Raw genomic sequence first — 19,420 nt, 5'->3', positions numbered from 1 at the left:
ATCTCATTTCGAATGTGTTTTTTTTTTTTTTTACCATCCCTTCAAATTTACTTTAGAGTGACTGTTAGAGGGGGAAAAAAAAACTCTGGAGTGACTGACCGAGAATATGGATCGATTTCCTTTGCCGTATAAAAATCAAAAATAGAAAAATAGAATGCCCGCGTTAAGAGGAATTTATTTGCTGACGTGGAGCGTTAATTGTGAATGATGAGATGATCTCATGAGGATCTCGTAGATCATATGATGAAACGTGGCGCGGACTGCAGCGAGTTAAAGATGCTCTTGCATTTGGGAGTACGATTGTGATCTGTAAAGACGGAAATAATCTTAGTGGCTGCTGATTTTTTCGAGGAAGGAGACACGGAGCTGACACGCGAGCAAGAAAATATCTTTGATGACGTCGTACATTAAAGGGCCGGGTTATCGGGTTCGGTCCAAAGAGAATGTTTAGGAAACATGGAACTGGCCCGGTGTTGTAGTGTGGTCCATGAAAAGCAACAAAATCCAATATCACCGAACCGAAGAAAACGATATTGTAGGCTTGTAGCCACTAGCTGGCGCACCCGACCTCCGCGGTGAAAGGATTCTGAATTATTTTTTAATGCAAGAGAAGAGGAGAAGGTTTCGATGTTATCAATACGTTTTTTACTGTCATGATTCTTTTAATCAGTAAATGGAAAGATAATGTTTGTTTTTAATAAAATAAAATAAAAATTGATAAAAAAAATATTAATGTTAGTTAAAAACTTTTAGTAAAATATCATGAAAAATATATGAATTTATAGATAAATAAATAAGTTATTAATTTTAATTAAAAACTAAATCAAGTAGTTATCTTTCATGCACGAAGAAAAAAATAAATGTAAATAAAAATATTTAATTTATATGTCTTTTTATTTATTTTAGAGATTAATTTTGGTTGCTACGTGCAGATAATTTTTGTTACTGTATCATGTAAATATAATTTATTTGTCTAAAATTTTAAAGAAAAAAATTAAGATAAATTATATTAATACAATTGAAGTATTGTAAAACCATAGAAGTAATTCAAAATACTAATTGCTATTTAAAACAAATGTACTAAACAATTAAAATAATAAGAGAGAGGGTGTTAATTAAATTTAAATTAAAAAATTCAATGGAAAGTAAATGTAAAAAGCAAAATATTTATGCAAATTCAAATCTTTTACTTTAGCTATTTTTTTCCTTTTTTTTTTATTTATCTAAGAGGTTAGTAAATGATTTTTTGTTTTTGTACATCTTTTTTAATTAGAGGCCTGAATGTTCAGGTTGGGCACCAGCTTGACAAAATTAACTAAGGATGTAGCTCAACTCAGACCATGACCGGATCAAGTTATAGTGATATTATTCACCTATATATAATAGTAGCCTATTTTACAGATAAAAAAGGTCATAGTGGCTAGATTCTAGCTTTTTTTTTATTTTAAAATTGAAGTATTGTTTGGTTATTGTAACAAAAAAGACAAAAATAATTAGGATAGAGATAATACATTATTTTATCATTCACGTTTTAAAATGATAAAAATTCATTTTAAAATTATATTAAATATAATTTTATTTTTATATCTCTGTATTTTTCCTTTCTAATTAAATTCATCTCGTCTAGAAGTTCTAAAATATTAACTAAACATAATCTAAGAATAATATCATGTTTGTTTTTTTTTTAAAAAAAAACCAAGTAAATGAGTAATTTTATTATTTAACGGTTAATTATTAACGACATCAACAGGGAATTTATTGAATAAAAAATATTATTTTAATATATTTTTAAATAAAAAATAATTTAAAAAGCAATTATTACTGTACTTTCAAATAACTTTTTATTCAAAAACATCTCATGTCATGAGAGTATATTTTAAATATTAAACTCCATTTTAATCTTAAAAATTAAGTGAATTTTATTTTTAATTTTACTTTAAATATATTTATTAATCATATTGTTTAGATAAATTTTCTACAAAAACAAACCTAAAAATCTACAAATGGAGCTTTTTTACCAAAAAAAAAAAAAAACAACCATTGTAAGTTTCTTATAGAGTAAACTTTCAAAATTTTAACGAAAAAAATAATCCTATTGCTCTAAACTTGCATGATAGAGGGGGGAAACGAAGATGAAAAATCAAATTAGATTTCCAGAATTAAAAATATAGAGAAAAAAAATACAATTCATTCCACTTTCAAGGAAAATTCGAGTAATTGTACGGTACCTAATAGACTCCATATCTCTCGTTCCAATGTAGTCTCACCAGCTCTCAAAAAATTAAAGTAGCCAAACCTGAAGCGAATACAACATACTAATATATTTAGTATTGTGGTTTAATAATATTTTTAAAAAATTTATTTTTATTTTTTGTATTTTTTATCATTTTAATATATTGATATTAAAAATAAAAAAATTATTTTAATACATTTCAAAATAAAAAATATTTTAAAATACAATCTTCAATACTCAAAAATTGCAAACAGCTAAAATAGAACGCGAGCTAGAGCTAACAAGAACATGCATAGCAGCGAAAAAACATCAAAACAGACATCATACTAGGAAATTTCTCTGGAGTAACTATTACGTGTGCTTCTTAAAAAGAGAGATTCACGAGTATATTTCGAAGAAAAAGGCGGATAAAAAAGAAAAATTCAATCCCCATAAAATTATTATTTTTCGTGTCTTTTATTTATTTATGAAATAACCAACTCCGAAAGCAACATGAAGAAGAGAGGAGAGGGAGAGATAATAATAATAAAAATTCTTCTAAACTAGCTTCTGTTTTCTCTTCTTACTGACGTGGGCAAAATGAAGGCTCACAACACTGCCATGTAGGATTCTTGTTTCTGACGTGGCACGAGTTCAAAAGCCCCGCCGTGAATAGTTTTGTGACGACACGGTGATCCTATGTTTTTTTTTTCCGGGTTCTGATGCGGATAAAATCGAATTTTTAACCAATCTCATGTTTGTCTGAATTATTCATGCAGTGAGTGTTTGTTTTTTATTCCGAGTATTTATTTAAATTAAACTTATCAAAGTAGGATTCTTAATTTCTCAATGAAAAAGCATAAAAAAAAGTCTACATGATTTGAGATATTCTATAGTAGTGACTTGTATTAAACAATAAAAAATCCTTATTTCTTTATTTTTCTTACATCTATTTCTCCGAGTATACTGGATCCGGGTACATAAATTCGCTGATTTGGAGCGTCACTTGCTGTGAACTGTTCTCGGAAGATCTCCTTGACCACGCGATCAAACGTGGCACGTTGTCCAACGAGTTAAAGATGCTCTCGCTTTTGAGCATCGTAATGTGATGGTGTTATGAAATGACGGGAAAGCCCTTAGTGAATGGTGAGTGCTTTGAGGAAGGCGACAAGGCGCTGACACGTGAGCAAGAACATATCTTAAGTGATGTCGTACAGCACAGAACCGGGTTGTCCGGCTCAGTCTCGAGCGAAAGTTAAAACTAGGCCTGGGCTTAGATTTTAGTTCTGCTCGGAACGTTTGGTCCTGAGCCGACGCTGTATCGTTTCTGCTCGTGAGGTGCCTGGATACATGCATGGATTATCCACCTTTATTTTGTCTAGTCTAGGCTCTTTATGGTCCCGCTTTGGAAAACTTCATGCTTCTTATCTGATGAACTAATTAATTTGGTAAAGGGCAACAACTTTTTTCTGGTCAACCATTCTGATTACTAAGAACTGGAATTAAATATGGACGTGTGTGGAAGCCTAACCTGCAACTTGAAGGGACGGAAATTTCCATAATGTCCACTTCTGCTGTGCGAATTTTTGCGCAAGAACATATACTCAATCACCTATGCTTCTGGTTTTTAGTTTTTACTAAGCATGTACAAACAGCGTTGGACATAATATCAGCTTCTTTCTGAATGCCACTGCCCCTTGCTAGATTCATTACTTGACAATAACAAATCAGTTCCAAGATAAAGGAGAAGAGAACAAGGAACAATAGAAAGGATACGAGCATCGAGTGGATCTTTGACTTATTAATTCAGACACCATCAAATCAACCTCCAAAGAAATTGACAGCAACAAGATTTAACAAAGAGATAATGTTCAAATACCACCATTTCTAAGAGATGATGTTTAAACCAAATAGTTGACCAAAATAAACAAAAGGTGCAGAAGTAGCAAGTTCGAGCCCTTTTGTCTTTGCGTTTGCGCCTATGCTAAACGCACTGTATCAGGTGTTTGGTAAGTGATAAAACATTATTTATTATTAATGGAACCTACTAGAATTTACGGGCGCGTCTGCATGCCACTAAAAACAGCTCCAAGCTGCTTCTGCTCTCTCCACAAAATGAAGAGTGAATTAATTCACTTTTCACTGTTCACTTAAGTGAGAGTGATTGTTCACTTAAGTGAACAATGGATACACTCTCCACTCTTCTGGCTGGACCGGGTCCGGTCCAACATTGAACCGGGTCCGACCCAGTTAAAAAAAATTAATTTTTTATTTTTAATTGTGTTTTATTCAAAAAAACTAGTGTTTAACATTATTCAATGACACTATATAAATTAGAAGGAGATCGCTTGATGACGTAGCATTTGCAGAATTTGATCGCAATCCCAATTTTGTTCCTAATATTGTTGCGCGCTTAAGAAACCAAGGAAACTGTAGTCCTTGTCGGATGAATTTCGTACGTGATGGAATTGTAGATAGTTTAATGGGACAATAAAAAATATTTTATATAAGTATTATTTATTTCATGATGTAATAACAGTTGTTAAATCTACAATATTTAAATTAAAACCCATCAATATTAATATATATCTTTTTTAATTATTTTATAACCTCAATTTGAAAAACATTCTTAACCAAACACATTAAACTACTTTTTGTTCAACCTCAATTTCAACCATAGTTTTAACCAAACATATATAAATATCAAACCAACCTTGTGAAAAACCGTTAAATTATAATTTGAGTAAAATAAATAAAGTACCGAATAAATTAAATAAAAGGATTTCAAGTATTGTAATTGGATACAATAGAATAAAATATAAGATGTTATGTTGTGAATTAAGTAAAAAGAAGAGTTGAATGACAAAAATAGAAATGAGAAGATATGAGGGCCAATGTGTAAATAGTAAAAGTTAGACTATAAATGCTCCATTTTTTTCTCTTTTGGCCGTGAGCTGGAGACAAAGAGGGGGGGATTGTGTGTTTTTCTACTTAAATTCTCATTGATTTCACTAATTAAAGTGAGTAATTAGAGTGATTAACTTAATTAAATATCAAGAGGGGGGTGATTTTAAGGTGGTGAGTGCATTGAAGGAATGATTTCAAGCTTGGGTTTGAAGAGGGAGAAGAAGAAAACTTGATTTTTCTTGTATTTTTTCCTTAAATCCTTATCAAAGTGAGGTAAATAACATGCTCCAAATAATTTAATTCCTTTAATTTTATGTTTGATGAAGGATTATGTAAAATTATGATTATGTGAAGTTGTGGATTTATATTATAATTTATAGAAATAATGCAAATTATGTTTGAACCATGTTAGATAGCATGAATTATAATTGAGTAAGTGTTTAATTTTAAATAAAAGAAACAAAAATTATTTTCCCCCATTTTAATTGAATATTTGGCCAAAAGATGAATAATTTAGGGGATTTGAGGTTTAATATAATTGTTTGGAAAATATGGGAAGATAAATGTTTATAAGTGTTATTATATGGATGGGGTAAGAATTTTTCAAAGAGAAAAGAAAAATCTTCAATTCCTTCCCTAGGTTATTTTTAGCTAAATGGAGAAGAAAAATTAGAGAATGGAATTCTAATAATATTATTGAGGAATCTTGCCAAATTGAAGATAATTGATGTTGATAGGTTAAATTGAATATGGACTTTTGTGAAAAAAATAAGTAAATGTTTCAAAAATGAGGGTTTTATCCTCATTGAATTAAAAGTCAATTAAGCTTAATTAAGGGTGTTTGATTTAATCAAAGAATATGTAATGAGTATTAGAATTTTACCGGTTTGAATGAATGAACAATGACAAAGTAATTTTTGTTGGTACAGAGGAGGCCGCAGGACCTAATCAGCAACAAGGGACCTCTTCACGCGCACAAACACCAGGTAGGTATTCGACACATTGGAGTAATTAATTAGTTTATATTTTTTTTTTTACTGTAGAAGGAATTTTATAGATTGTAAATTCTAGTGCTGGTTATTGGAAATAATGCCCTGGTGAATGGGCAACTCTTGAAGATTATTTCCTGGTTACTGGAATTTATGCCTGGTTGAATGACCATGTTAAGAAAATTAATTTATGAATTAATGGGATAATCATTCGATGTAAAATAGATTAATTGTAAAACTTTGAAATTAAATATGCTGGTTTGTGGGAGACACTCTTAATATTTTTATTTTAGTAGATTTATCTCTATGTCTAGAAGAGAATTTATGAAATTAGAAATTTCAAAAAGAAAATAAGACAATTTTTTTGATGATATGAAAGTTACTTTAATATATATGAATAGTTAATCCTTAATCAATTACTTATTGAAATGTGTAATTTTTTTTAATCATGTTTAATGCGTTTATGTTTTTAGGTACATCGCACCCTCGATCTGGAAAGTAGATGTTTGGATAAATAATTTTGTTATGTGATTAATGTAATTGGAAGAACTAATATTTTGTTGTAATTATACTTCCATATCTAAAAATTGTAATGTTTAACTTATTATCTTGTGTATGAGATAATTTATAATGTTATTATTATTAAGTTGAACTATGGTTGGTTATATATATATTTTGAGTACAAATACTTGGAAAAAAAGAAAGAAGATACGATGCATGTTATTAATTTATTAACTTTTATCATAATGTTTTATAGAAAATAGAATTGAGATATTGAAATATGCTTGAGTTTTGAAAGTCCAAATGATGGAATGTATATTGTAATTGATGTTACAGGTTGAGAAATAATTGAGTCGATAACTTGGTATCTAAAAAATACAAAGAAAACTCTGCCGAAATTTCAGGAATATATATATATATAAAACTAGTAACTATGAATATATATCATATATTTTGAGTCTACAAGTTGAGACTGTTACAAAACTCAACTACAAGTACTTTTTATAAAAATAATTTTTTTCAAATCACAACCATAAAAGCTACCACAATACCAAACACACTCAGCTGAGAGATAGAGCACTTGTAGAAGTAACACCAGCTGGAAGTAGCACCAATTTCTCTAATAAATCCTCTATTAGAAAATAAAGCAATCTAGCTTTCGGTTGTTCAAAGAATAAGATAGTTGCTAATAGATCCCTTGGTTGTTCAAAAATGAAACCAAATCACAAACTTTAACTTTTTTTTTTTTTTTTGCTGTTAGGTGCAGTGTTAAAAGAAATTAATATATAAATAAATTGGATATCACCCGGGTTCGCCCAGGTCAACTAGCCGGACTGGCCCGTAGCTTTACTAGATTTAAGTTTTTAGCTCTACTGTTGCAGGCATAACACAACCCAAAAAAAAAGAAAAAAAATGCCATGCACGCTATTTATTTTTACAAGTAGTTTAAGATTCGGACAATAGAGGAACATATATGTCTGTTCATAATTGTAATCTCAATAATAAAAGCCTATAAAACATTACCAAAATTGATTATACGAGGACAATAGATGTCCAAAAAATGAATAAAACTATAAGAAGTGAATGCCCCAATTAAAAAATTGCTAACTAGTTTGATGTTTCATGTATTTGTTTATATATAAATATATTTTTAACATAAATGAAATCATTTTTTCTTGAGGATACGTGCATTTTTTTTTCTTTCTGCAAAAATTAATTGCAATTTTATCAATTAAGGGGAAAAAACATAGAAGAGAGGAGAAATAATTGAGAAGGATGCCTTCTCCGAGGCAGTGATTCCAATTCAAGCAGAGACGGGACAAGAATGTTGTCCTGTGAGGCTATGATTTTTCGCTTTTAACAGGCTTTGCTTCTTATGCCTTCCTTGTAGTCTGGCACGAGTTTCTGGCCACGTTAACAGACGCACTCCCCTCCTCCCACTGCTCAAAGAATGGCTAGCTCATCCTTCTTTTGAATTAGATTCCTGAAAGTTGCTCGCACTGCCTTTTGTTTTTTCGAGGTTTGTTCCAGATTCCTTATCCGGGTTTTTTTTTTACCTTGAAAAAAAAACATTGTGACTTCGGTCGAACTTTCGTGAAGGTCCAATTTTTACCACTTAAACTAAATTTCAAAATGCTTCTTTTTATAAAGTATTTGTAGGGCATGATAGTTGTTTTTCAGAGTATTTTTTATTTGGAAATATATTAAAATAATATTTTTATATTTTTTAAAAGTATTTTTTATATTATTATATTAAAATGATTTAAAAACATAAAAAAATATTAATTTAAAATAAAAAATAAAAAAATTTCAAAAATATTTTTGAAAAAAATATTTATAGCTTGGAATGGGTTCGCTGGCTCTTTAACTTGTAGGGCCTCGAAATGTGATTGCTAAATGGGCCTTTTCTGCTCGAGCAATCCCTAATGAAAGGTATGGGCACAATTTGTGTTTGGCATCTGGTCAATAGTGGAAGGGGGCTTTCGTGGACCTCATGGCTCATCAACGAGCTTGGCCTAAGCATCTGGTCATTGCGGTGATAACCGATGGAACACTAGTGTATACTAGGCACGACAATCGAAGTTTTTTTTTTTTTTTTTTTTTCAGATTCAGAACATGTAATGTGATAGATTTTTATGCTTCTGTTGAATATTTACACCATCTTCCCACACGCACTCGAGTAGAGCAATAAACTGACTCCGTCCAGCTTTCTATTCGATCAGTGGGAGAAAGAAGACGACTTGGAATGACTAAACGGGAAACTAAAATTTAATACAGTGACATATATAGTTCATCTTCTACATAGACGCAACTCGGGCAATAACGAAAACTGAATCAGTTACACAGCTGCAAGAGAAGTGCTTAAAACCCCTGGTAGGAGCGTAGATTCACAGTACCAGAAGAAAAAAAACTGCGTTTAAAGCAATATGTAGGGAACACAAATTAGCATGCTTAGCATTGATCTGAAAGGAGAGGACTATCATGCTGAGAAAGAAAAACTGCGAGATGAGAGAGAAGAATGCTGATAGATGAGAAGCTAAGATAGGTGAGCATATTGTTTCTTATGCATTTAGATTGTGCACAAGAGCATATTGATGTTGAGTAGCTTGCCAATTGCCACAATAAAAGGTTATCCATGGGAAGTTGGGAACTCAAACAACCAATCCATCCAATCTCAACACATGCAAGAAACAGAAAAACCAGGTAGCACCTCAGAAGAAGTAATGTAAACAACAAGAAGAGAGATAGTAGCTCCTGTCTAAACAAAACTAGAACATGGTCTTTTGGGTCAAATAAAGCAGTTTATTCGGTTTCCACTATTGTTTGCTGCTTCTGTTCAAAGAACCATTAAAACGAATTTCAAAACCAATTGTTATAGCAAAATTGAATGGCACTGACATCTGTCCATTTAATCACTACAAGCCAAATGCATCTAACAACAAATCATATCGTTAACCATGTCCATTGAATGGCCTCCTTGCTCCCCAAACAATAAAATTATGGTAATGGTTTAGGCTTTTTTATTTGATATAATTGTTAACCTCCTTTTTTCTAAATACTATGCATGTAGTCTCCCACATGCAAAGAATGACCTAACTTGAGAATATGTTGCAGAACTATGGGAGTTCATGCTGCTGCAGAGCATTTATCCTCGTGGTCAAGATTCAGAGCTTCCAGCAGCTTTGGCCAGGATTCTGGAATTCCTCCAGGAAGATCAAACTCCAACAACTTCCCACGACTGCGGTAGAACTCCTCAACAGGTTGACTCTGCAAGAAAATACGGTTTGCAGATTTCAGGCCATTAATTGCGGAACAAATGACAATTACAGCTATTATTGTCAGAATCATTTAAAAACAACCTACTTTATGCCAGAAGTTAAGCTCGATTATTATGATTGTCCATTATTCCCACTCCAAGGCAACATTTTTATTACTATTTACCACTTTAAAAGGAATGATAAGGAGAGGTGGAGGGAAAAGAGGAAATATGCAGCATGGCATCCATGTATTGAAAAGAAAATTCTGGCATTTATATGTTAAGCAAACACCCTATGGAAAAACATTATAGATAGAACAATGAATTTGAAATCAAATGCACCCAACTACACTGTAAATGTATCACAGGAACGCCCAACTGATCTACTGCCTTTTCTCACAAGTTATATCAAGATAAACTACTGTTTCTTGTCCTCTCTTTTTTCCCGAATTCTGTTGTGTAAACCACTGCTGAGATGTAAAAGTACAACTTCGGACACCTAGATTATGATGCAATTAGAACGACAGTAACAATAAAAAACTATAGAGTTCATGATTGTGTACATATTGATGGAAATAACAGCTGAAATTGGGCATAGTACCAAATATTACTCCATGAAATCTAGAGATAGGGAGCCTACTGGTGAATTTACTACATCAGCCAGAAATGAAGTTAATTGTGCTACTTTTTTTTTAACAAAATCTATTTTTTTTTCAAAAAGAAAAAGGGCAAAACAAGAAAGGCAATCTTAGCCTTTTGAGAACTATAAAGTGAACGAGAGAGTCGAACATCTTAATGTTTAGATTTCAGACATCCACAAATTCAGAATTCCAAAAAAAAAAAAATTGCTCTTGCACTTGTGTTTTTTGTGTGTCACCGTGAAAAAAACATAAAAATAATAAGTCAGCCATATGTTTTGAGTGGAAATCAGCATGTAGAACAGGTTAGTTTGTTGCATCGGTAACAAATGTATGTGCTTTGAGTGAGAGCATGTATCAATGGTTTCTAACAAATTCATTTGTAATGCCAAAGACTATTTTTTACTTTCCACCACATGTTGCCATATGCAAGAGCACTTATTATCTTTCCAATAGTGATAATCATTTAGAGAGAAATCAGAATAGACATACTGAAGCTTTTTAAGATCCATGTATCATCTCAAATCTACTGAGGAGGGTTTGGGGGGATTTTTTGGGAGTGGGGGGGTATACTTTTCTCTCGTCAATTATCTGCAAGTTTTTCTGTGGTCTAACAAATAGATATAAGTTATATTTCACTTTTTTTTTTTCAAATATACAACAAGGTACCATACACAGGCTATAAAATATTTCATCTGGCAGAAAAATACTTAAAAAGAAGATGATATCCCATAAATTACACGTGGCTGATCAACAGATGATGTGTTATAGAACTTCACAAGTTCATATGATGATTATATTAAAAAAAGGCACCAATACGAAAAATGAAAGATGAAGTAATACCTTTTCATAATAAATACGTAGTCGCTCCTTAACAACTTCTTCAGTGTCATCAGCTCGTTGGATAAGCTTTGGTGCACATTGTGGAGGAGCAGGAAGTGGATCCATATAAATTCCAGGATTCCCGTTCTCACCCTTGATGTCAATGCAAGCAATGTTGTAATTTCTTCCACACTCAACGCAAATCCTTCTCCCAAGGCATTTTGCAAGCAGCGCTTCTTCTCGAAGCTTGAGGTTCACCACCAAGTCAATGTCTGTTACTCCCTCTAGTATTTCCTGCAGTATGACCAGAACATGAATATCAGGTTAGATAGACAGACACCAGAGTAATTGTCTACAATAGAAGAGAAAAGGAAAACAAAGCACTTCACATAACAATTTAACTCAAAAACTGCTAATGAGAAAACTAAAAGTGCTCAACCAGCTAATCATTCACAACTAGAATTATTATTATTTTTTTTAAGTCAGTTTCAAAATCCATGAGAAATATATAGACAACTGCCAACAAAACTAATCAATAATAACAATAGCTCACCGCTTGTCTAATAGTTCGAGGGAAACCATCAAGAATGAAACCAGATTCACCCTTAGCTTCTCCAGCTTGAAGACGTTTTGACAGTAAGCTTATAATGATCTCATCAGAAACTAATTTCCCTTGATTCACAGTCTCCTTAAGCTACAGTACAGCAACAAAAAGAATAATCAATAATAATCAGCTCAACAATGTTCAGATACCAATATTTGTCAGCCCCGTCATGTGGGCCCCAACTATTATAGCACCCGAGAATTTTTCCAGTAAGAAGCAAAATATCAAACAGGTAACGGTCAGTGTCACAATCTCGACGAAAAATGCAGTCTTTAATAAATTTATAACGCGATTCAGTTCAAACAAAATCAATAAAAGTTGCGATGCAATTCATTTCGAAATTTCAACTGCAGAGATTCAAACTTTCGCCAACCAGAGAGCCAAAAAGAAGAAAGAGGCGTAAAAATCTAAAACCCTAAAAAAAGAGAGCAAATACCTGGGAGGCAAGTGGGCCCGAGGAATTGACCTCCTCGCGAACCAGATCACCGGTGGCGATGTGAGGAACACCGAGAAAATTGGAAAGACGCGACGCATAGGTACCTTTACCTACACCAGGACAACCAAGAAAAACCCACTGGATATTCCCTTCCTTAGGTTCCTGACGGAGAGGTAGAGAGTTGTGAGAAAGAAAAGAAGGTACTTTGAGGTCAATCTCGGAATTCAACGTAGTTATAGAAAAACTTCGAGATATACAAGAAGAAAGTGATTTTATTGAGGTTTTAGGGATTCTTGAAAGAGCAGCCATGGATAGATCAGGGTTTTTTTTTCGGTTGGAAATAGAAAGAGAAGAGATGGCGTGTGGAAAGCAGGAGGCTGCTTATTTGGTGAGGTGATGGGAGGTTAAGGCTTTTGTGTCCTCAGTGAGGGGAGAGACAGCACGTGATTTAGGGAGGGTTTTTTTTTCGGTTTATGCTTTTAAAGTGTTATTTATATGAAAAATTATTAAATTGTTTATCATATTATAGTGATAGCTTTATAATTTATCTAATCATAAATAAAAAATTATTTATTTAATTAAATAATTTTTTTACACTAAATCACACATAATATTTTAAATTTTAATCTTGTAAAAGTTAAAATAATTTATTTTTAATTTATTTTACATACAAAAATTCATCTCACAATAATTTTAACTAAACATATATTTTTTTAAATTTATATTTTTAAAATCACAACTAATTTTTTTCTTAAACCTTTGTTTTTTAAAATATAAATATAAAATCTAAGCACAATATCGAATACAAACTAATACTTTTTAAATTTTAATGTAAAAAATATAATATAATAATAATAATACATTTTCAATTAAAAAAAACCTTTTATAAAAACATTTACACGAAGAGCTAGGTGCAAATAATAAACATTTTTTTCTTCCTTTTTCATTTTTTTTTTGAATGTCTAACAGGAGAATGGAATTAAGCATTAATTCGTCTTTGGAATTAAGACTGCCGACTCTATTTTGGTTGGTATTGATGAAAGTGATTTTCTTGTTTTATATACACGTATCCCTATCCAATTAAATTCGTCTTCCCAAATGTTTTCAATTATATATATAAAAAAGTCACCATTGTTCTTGCTGTAAAGAGAGAAGCTTGATCCATCTTTTAACAGGCCTGATCTTTCAGCCTCCCTGGTCAACTAAAAAATTGAAGGCAATCTACGTACACAAGTTTTATGGCAATCACTAATTGAGATTTCAAATTGTGTCCAAAAAGAAGAAAAGAAGCAAGAGAACTCATCAAAACACTAGAGCACCTCACAATATATTTAACCAAAAAACAAAACAACAAATCGCTACCTCGTTTGGCTGATGAAAAAAACATTAGTGGATAAAAATAAAAATACACACTACGCTACTCATTGCATCATTCGAGGATGCTAAATGTGGTCAGCCCTCCCCCCGTCATCACTGATGCCATCCCCAGCATGCCTGCAACCAAACCCAACACATAAGATCATGAGTTTTATATATAATCAGATGACAGACACGGGCATGAGGCTATCTCAGTGAACAGCTCCGTTGATCAAACAATACATCAAATACAATAACTAATGGAAGAATTCAGTTCATCAGAGTGATGTTATAGGACCTCTCATTATAAGCTACCTAAAAGCAGCACATGCGAAGCGACTGCTAGCTAGTTGCCCGCCAATTTAGCTACTCTAAAATGTTTAACAAGACAAAAGACTGGGGGGCAACCAATCAAAATATGGTCTCAGGATTCTCGAGGGTGCAATGTCCAGGATAAGACAATTTGCAGTATAAAAAAACTTCACAACAATCTAATCACACCCCTCAGCATTTTTCTAATATAGGGCAATCTCCAGTTTCGCCGTTACTGCACATAATTTTCATATACACAGTGACAACTGTTCATTTTGTAATTGGTCCAGAATAAATGGTTATCAAAATACACTTTTACCTATTTCATAATGGAAGAATTTTGAAGACGCATGAGAAACTAACCTCCAAGATGTAGTCAGATTCCTAGCTTTCCTGTCCAGCTGAAGGTTTTCAAGGGCAGTAGAAGCTCGAATCACATCCTCAGGTAGTTCATCACCATCATATCGCCAACTGTTATCATCTTTCCTGTAACCAGACATGGAAGACCCTGCTCTCCTATCTGCACCACGTACAGTATTAGAAACAGGGAGCAACTAGGAAGGAGATGGTAGAGCAAATGATGCATATTTTAATCACTCACCAGATGCCTGGGAAGAAGCTGGCCTGGCAGAAAAACAACAGAAACAATTATGAGTGGATCAGGGAAGGAAATATTTGACACCAAAAAATAAAAAATAAAAGAATTGAAAAATTAAAAGTTGGAGTTGGCCCAACACCTTATTAATGGAGGTAAGCCACCAGCAACAGATGATGATGAGGGTCTTCGCATATTCCTAGACTCTACATTGGATAAGGACTCGGTTTCTGACATTCTCCTTCCAGTACCCCTTCCTTGGGATAAATTCTGTAATAAAATGATTTTCATCAATAAAACAGTGAATGATTTTAGAAAAAAAACATCAAGAGACAAGAAATCATGAACAAGCAATATAGTTACTTGAAATTTGAATAGAGTTTTGAACCTTATTCCAAGAAAAAAATATCTCCTAGAAAAACATACATATTGTTTTTAATCAAGTACGAAAATTGAAGACGAAAAAGTTAATGGTGCCCAACAAAAGCCCTGTATCAAAGCCGCATGGAATTAACTTATAAATCCTCAATTGCCACTTAGCTCCATAAAGGATCACAGACTATCAAAATTAGTCTCATGTTATGTCACTTTGCCGCTTCAGCTCATTCAGATGCATTCTCCTCAAGTGTTTTCCAATAGCCACCTATATGTCATCATATCCTCCACTTGAGCATGCAGATTTTACTCTTCCAGGTCCAACGGGTTTGAGAAGCTAAGCTTCAACCTATATCTCAATGGCTTAAAAACTGAAATAAGTTTTTCTCATAAATTTTAATTTCATCTTCCATGCTTGCAGATTTAGACACCTTAACATATTCATCCCAGCTACAATCAACATTGAATCTTTTTAGTGGGAACTCGCGCTTGGTTTCTTTAAGCCTTCAATCAACATTGAACCAGCATAGATGATATTCTCCACAGGCACCAATATTTCCATAGCTAAAAGCGGTCCCTTACTCTACCTAAGATTAGCTCCTAAGTATTTGCAGTGTATAAGATAAGAACATGGTATCTGTGACTGGAGCATTAAGAACAAAATCTTAATTCTTAAGTCCTATCAAACAATTAGCAAGCTCATTTCAGTCCCCATAACAAAACTAGTCCACTATTCAAGTGATATAAGACCAGCAAACAATAGCACCCATCCATCTTAGTTCATGAACATCTTAGTAAACACCTTCAAGAACTTGACAATAGGCTGCACAGCTTTCATTTCATGCGTGAACAATTATTACAAACTCAGACATCACAAAGCAAAACTATCGATAATTCCTTTTGATATGTTTGATTTCTTTAAGAATAATCAGATGTCCAAAGAGATTGTATTGCATTACATTTATAGCTGGAAGCAGACACCATAATGCCATTTTTCTTTCACCCAAAAGTCTTAAAAGCAGATATGCAGCTACAGATAGGGACAAACCTCAAACTTCAAGAATCCTTCAAGAACATCCAAAAGCAAAGGAGCACTATCTCCGTTCCTGTTCAGGTCATATCCATTCTTGCTACTGAATTCTTTCAACTCAGCTTTCCAAGAATCCTTTTGCTGAAGGGAAGATAAGGAATGCAGTTTAATGTTCACAAATCAAGTACAGTGAAAATCATATAAAGGTGTTAAAAACTCTGGAAATAATACACTGATAAATTACATGATTACCAAATTGCACTCTGGTAAATAGACTTTTAGCGTGTGATTTAGCTGCCCCCAGTCTAAGTATTCACAAATTAGTGCAGTTAGCAGCCTCCCTGCATTTGTTTTTGGAAAAAAATCAACACAACATACACAAGTGACTATGAACATCTTACTTCACCAGAACACATGCACTTGTTTAAGTTACTACAAACTTTGAACATTGTGACCAAAAGGCACTCGTTTTTAGGAATGGATAGGTGGGAAATAACTATTTGATATCCTATCTTAGCAACTTCCAACAACCAATAAAAGATCAGCGATCCTGTGATGTTCTCTACACCTCAAATTCTAACAGGGAAACTTGAAGGTCCATAACCTATACGGATCTGAAAGAGCAGAATTTTGATTTTGGCTAGCAATAGCATGTCCACTCATGAAGCTTCAAAGTTGTAATCGCCTATGAAAGATATTGGAAACATAAAATTTGGCCCAGGGAAAAAAACTTATTAGCTAGCCCCCCCACATCAAAGTTGTTAACTACCATGATGGACTGAATTGAAACATAAGTATTGGTCCAGGAGGAAAATAAACTGGCAACTTGGTTACCCCCAAGTAACTTCATTTCATGACCTAGCACAAACTTACATAACCCAACAAAATGCTGGCCAATGTACACACCCACGCACTATATTGGATTTCATCAATCTAAACAAACATTAAACAAAGTTTCAAAATTGAGAGACAGACTAAAAGGGTCATGAATTCAAGGAGTAACCTGATGGAGAAGCGTGAAGTTGTTTAGCACGATCATTGCAGCTTCCTAATAATGCAGGGGGTAGGCCTTCATCCTTGTCAATTACCCTATCCTCCTCTTCAATTGCCTCAAAAACACTTGCCCTCAGTTCAGCCTACAAACAGAGTAAAGAAGTAAGATACAAAACTTAGAACAAAGGAAACCACAAACTTCGCCATACGGATTACTGTGCCTGATTACATTCTCTATTTAATTCTACTCAATAACCACACTTTCTGATACAAAAGAAAAAAAAGGAGTGAATTGCGTCATTAAACACTCGGTGAACAAAATAGCTAAAATGCAGAACCAACTACGAATTTAAAAGGGAAAAGAAAAGCCGTCTAATTCACTAAAAAAAAGCTCAAAATCTTGAAACTTTGAGCTTTACATTTGGCTACAGGGCTTTGATCCTGCACAAAACACAAGACCCTAGCTACAAAATATAAAATAATCATTTCTCCTCAAAACCAATGGGAGAAACAAAAGAACCTAATTTCAATTTCAAACAAAGAAAATAAGATCTAGAGCAAAAACAATTATTCAATTAAACAAAGAAAAAAGGTTCCATTTTTTTCCCATGGGACAAGATCCAACCAAAAAATAAGAAACTTGACTCAAGATCAATTAGCTCGAGACAACTGAATTTAAAAATTCACAATCAAAATAATCCTTCTACTTTTCAGTTTATCATCAATATAAAAAGAAAACCAGAAAGAAAACTGAGTGATTACCCGGATCTTAGCAAGGACGCCCTTTTTCTCTAGGGTTCGAGTGACGAGTGTTTTCAGGTCCATCATTTCTCTCGTGTAATCATCCATTTTTGTTCAGGGAGGGCTAGTTCGTTTCTCCTCTGCTCACTGTTATTTATGAAAAGAACTATTTTTTTCGAGGAGAAAGGGAAAAAAGGAGAGAAGTGTTTTTCAGGGAGGAGATGGGTGTGATAGCAGTCATAACTAGGATTGCCTTTCGTAGTGAGAGGGTCTAGTTGATGGTACTGAAGGTTGGATCTGGGTCGTCCATGCCATGATCTGAGGTTCGAGTTTATGGGTCCTACTTGTTGACGAGTAAAGTAACTCCTTAAAGCATGATTATTATTTTTTTGTGACCAGCCAACCTTTCCATCCCAAAAAAATCAATAATCAATGGATTTATCGCTAATTGGTGTTCCTTTAACTCGTGAGATAAAAGTAGTTACATAAATACATCATTAATCTAAACAAATCCGAGTTATAACAGCAACTTGGCAAGACAGTGTACCTGTTTTTTACTGTTTGCAAGAAAGGAAAGCCTTCGTCGGTTGCTATTTTTTGAGGATTATAATATTTTTTTTATCAACTTTCACATGTTAGTATTTATGAAGAATCTTAAATTGCCCTGAGAATAACCATCCATAACTATATTTGTTTAGAGAGAGAGAGAGAGAGAGATCTTCGCTTTTTATCTAGTTTTCTGGCCAGTATTGTAAAATTTCTTCATTCTATACACGTAAATTTCAAATATAATAGCATAGAAAACAAGTTTGCTCATTACCACAAGCAAGAATTATGTTCCACTCGATGATAGCTCGGGAACTGCGATTGAACCAGCAAGTCCCACACCATGAGATTGAGAAGAGTGTTCTCGTTTGGATAGATTTCGGCTTCCATCAACTAAACTATATATAAAGCGTAGATTATGATATCCAAAATGTTAAATGATAACAGGCCTTGCTTCAATATTGCCGGGCTCAATTAAGACGCACAGCAACACAGGGCGACAAAAAGGAAGCATGGTCTTGAGATCTGTCTGGCCCAGTGGCTCCTACCTTTTATTCTGGGAGATCATTTTTTTGGGTTATAATAATAATAAGGTTAATCTGAAGAATGCATGGAATAGATTTACGTTAGCTATCCTGTTTCCACTTTCCAGCGTTGATTTGCAGACAAATACTTATGGAGTAAGAGATCTTGAAAATTTTAAGAATTTAAGTCCTGAATTTTTTTAAAAAAAATTCAAAATAAAAAAACAAAGAAACATTGAAAAGAGAATGTTTGAGACTGTCGTGCATAATATTTTTTTAAAATAATTTTTCATTTAAAAATATATTAAAAAAATTATTTTTAATATGTTTATTTTTATTTTTAACATAAAAAAATCAATTTAATATTTTTTCAATTCCAAATACTAAAAAAAAACAGCTGTCCATGGACAAATCCAGGCCAAGTTAAAAAATATCAATAAGAGAGATGGTATTGAAGAGAGCAATTTGACGGGGCACTAATTGAATGGCTTCATTTTCGCGAGCAACAGTCCAACTTTAGAGCCATGGTCAGAGCATGAACAGATCCTTCTGGATTGTTGATCCATAAACAAATAGAAAGCTC

At 33.1% G+C, this 19,420-nt stretch overlaps 2 protein-coding genes across 3 annotated transcripts; both read right to left on the bottom strand.

Moving 5' to 3' along the window:
• Positions 1-9,390: 9,390 nt before the first annotated feature.
• Positions 9,391-12,804, bottom strand: LOC7457895 (adenylate kinase 1, chloroplastic). 2 transcript variants are annotated; one of them, XM_024607898.2, is made up of 5 exons: positions 12,366-12,804; positions 11,879-12,019; positions 11,530-11,619; positions 11,347-11,499; positions 9,391-9,876 (listed from the first exon to the last, which is right to left on the bottom strand). In XM_024607898.2, exons 1-5 carry the CDS (start codon positions 12,672-12,674, stop codon positions 9,736-9,738), a joined length of 834 nt encoding a protein of 277 aa, XP_024463666.1. In that variant the 5' UTR covers positions 12,675-12,804; the 3' UTR covers positions 9,391-9,735. The 2 variants fall into 2 exon arrangements, with proteins under 2 accessions (XP_024463666.1, XP_002311122.1); XM_002311086.4 differs by having other exon boundaries at positions 11,347-11,619; positions 12,366-12,803.
• A 795-nt stretch (positions 12,805-13,599) lies between these two features.
• On the bottom strand, positions 13,600-18,051 carry LOC7457894 (protein TONNEAU 1a). The gene is made up of 8 exons (XM_002311085.4): positions 17,789-18,051; positions 17,037-17,169; positions 16,286-16,374; positions 16,052-16,174; positions 14,771-14,898; positions 14,635-14,657; positions 14,397-14,553; positions 13,600-13,859 (listed from the first exon to the last, which is right to left on the bottom strand). The coding sequence occupies exons 1-8, from the start codon at positions 17,873-17,875 to the stop codon at positions 13,808-13,810; spliced, it is 792 nt and encodes a 263-aa protein (XP_002311121.1). The 5' UTR covers positions 17,876-18,051; the 3' UTR covers positions 13,600-13,807.
• Between the last annotated feature and the right edge of the window lie 1,369 nt (positions 18,052-19,420).

This window comes from Populus trichocarpa, chromosome 8 (genome assembly GCF_000002775.5).
Source record: "Populus trichocarpa isolate Nisqually-1 chromosome 8, P.trichocarpa_v4.1, whole genome shotgun sequence".
Classification (NCBI taxonomy): Eukaryota; Viridiplantae; Streptophyta; class Magnoliopsida; order Malpighiales; family Salicaceae; genus Populus; species Populus trichocarpa.
This window is presented reverse-complemented; position numbering and strand designations above follow the sequence as displayed.

What these genes read in the sequence shown, in the direction of transcription:
- LOC7457894 (XM_002311085.4), bottom strand. Translation starts at nt 17,875, where the DNA reads ATGGATGATTACACGAGAGAAATGATGGACCTGAAAACACTCGTCACT. An exon ending in GCGTCCTTGCTAAGATCCGG is followed by an intron (nt 17,170 to 17,788) that starts GTAATCACTCAG and finishes CTCTGTTTGTAG; the next exon opens with GCTGAACTGAGGGCAAGTGT. An exon ending in ACTTCACGCTTCTCCATCAG is followed by an intron (nt 16,375 to 17,036) that starts GTTACTCCTTGA and finishes AAACAAATGCAG; the next exon opens with GGAGGCTGCTAACTGCACTA.
- LOC7457895 (XM_002311086.4), bottom strand. Translation starts at nt 12,674, where the DNA reads ATGGCTGCTCTTTCAAGAATCCCTAAAACCTCAATAAAATCACTTTCT. An exon ending in CTCGAACTATTAGACAAGCG is followed by an intron (nt 11,620 to 11,878) that starts GTGAGCTATTGT and finishes GTCATACTGCAG; the next exon opens with GAAATACTAGAGGGAGTAAC. An exon ending in TACGTATTTATTATGAAAAG is followed by an intron (nt 9,877 to 11,346) that starts GTATTACTTCAT and finishes ATTTTCTTGCAG; the next exon opens with AGTCAACCTGTTGAGGAGTT.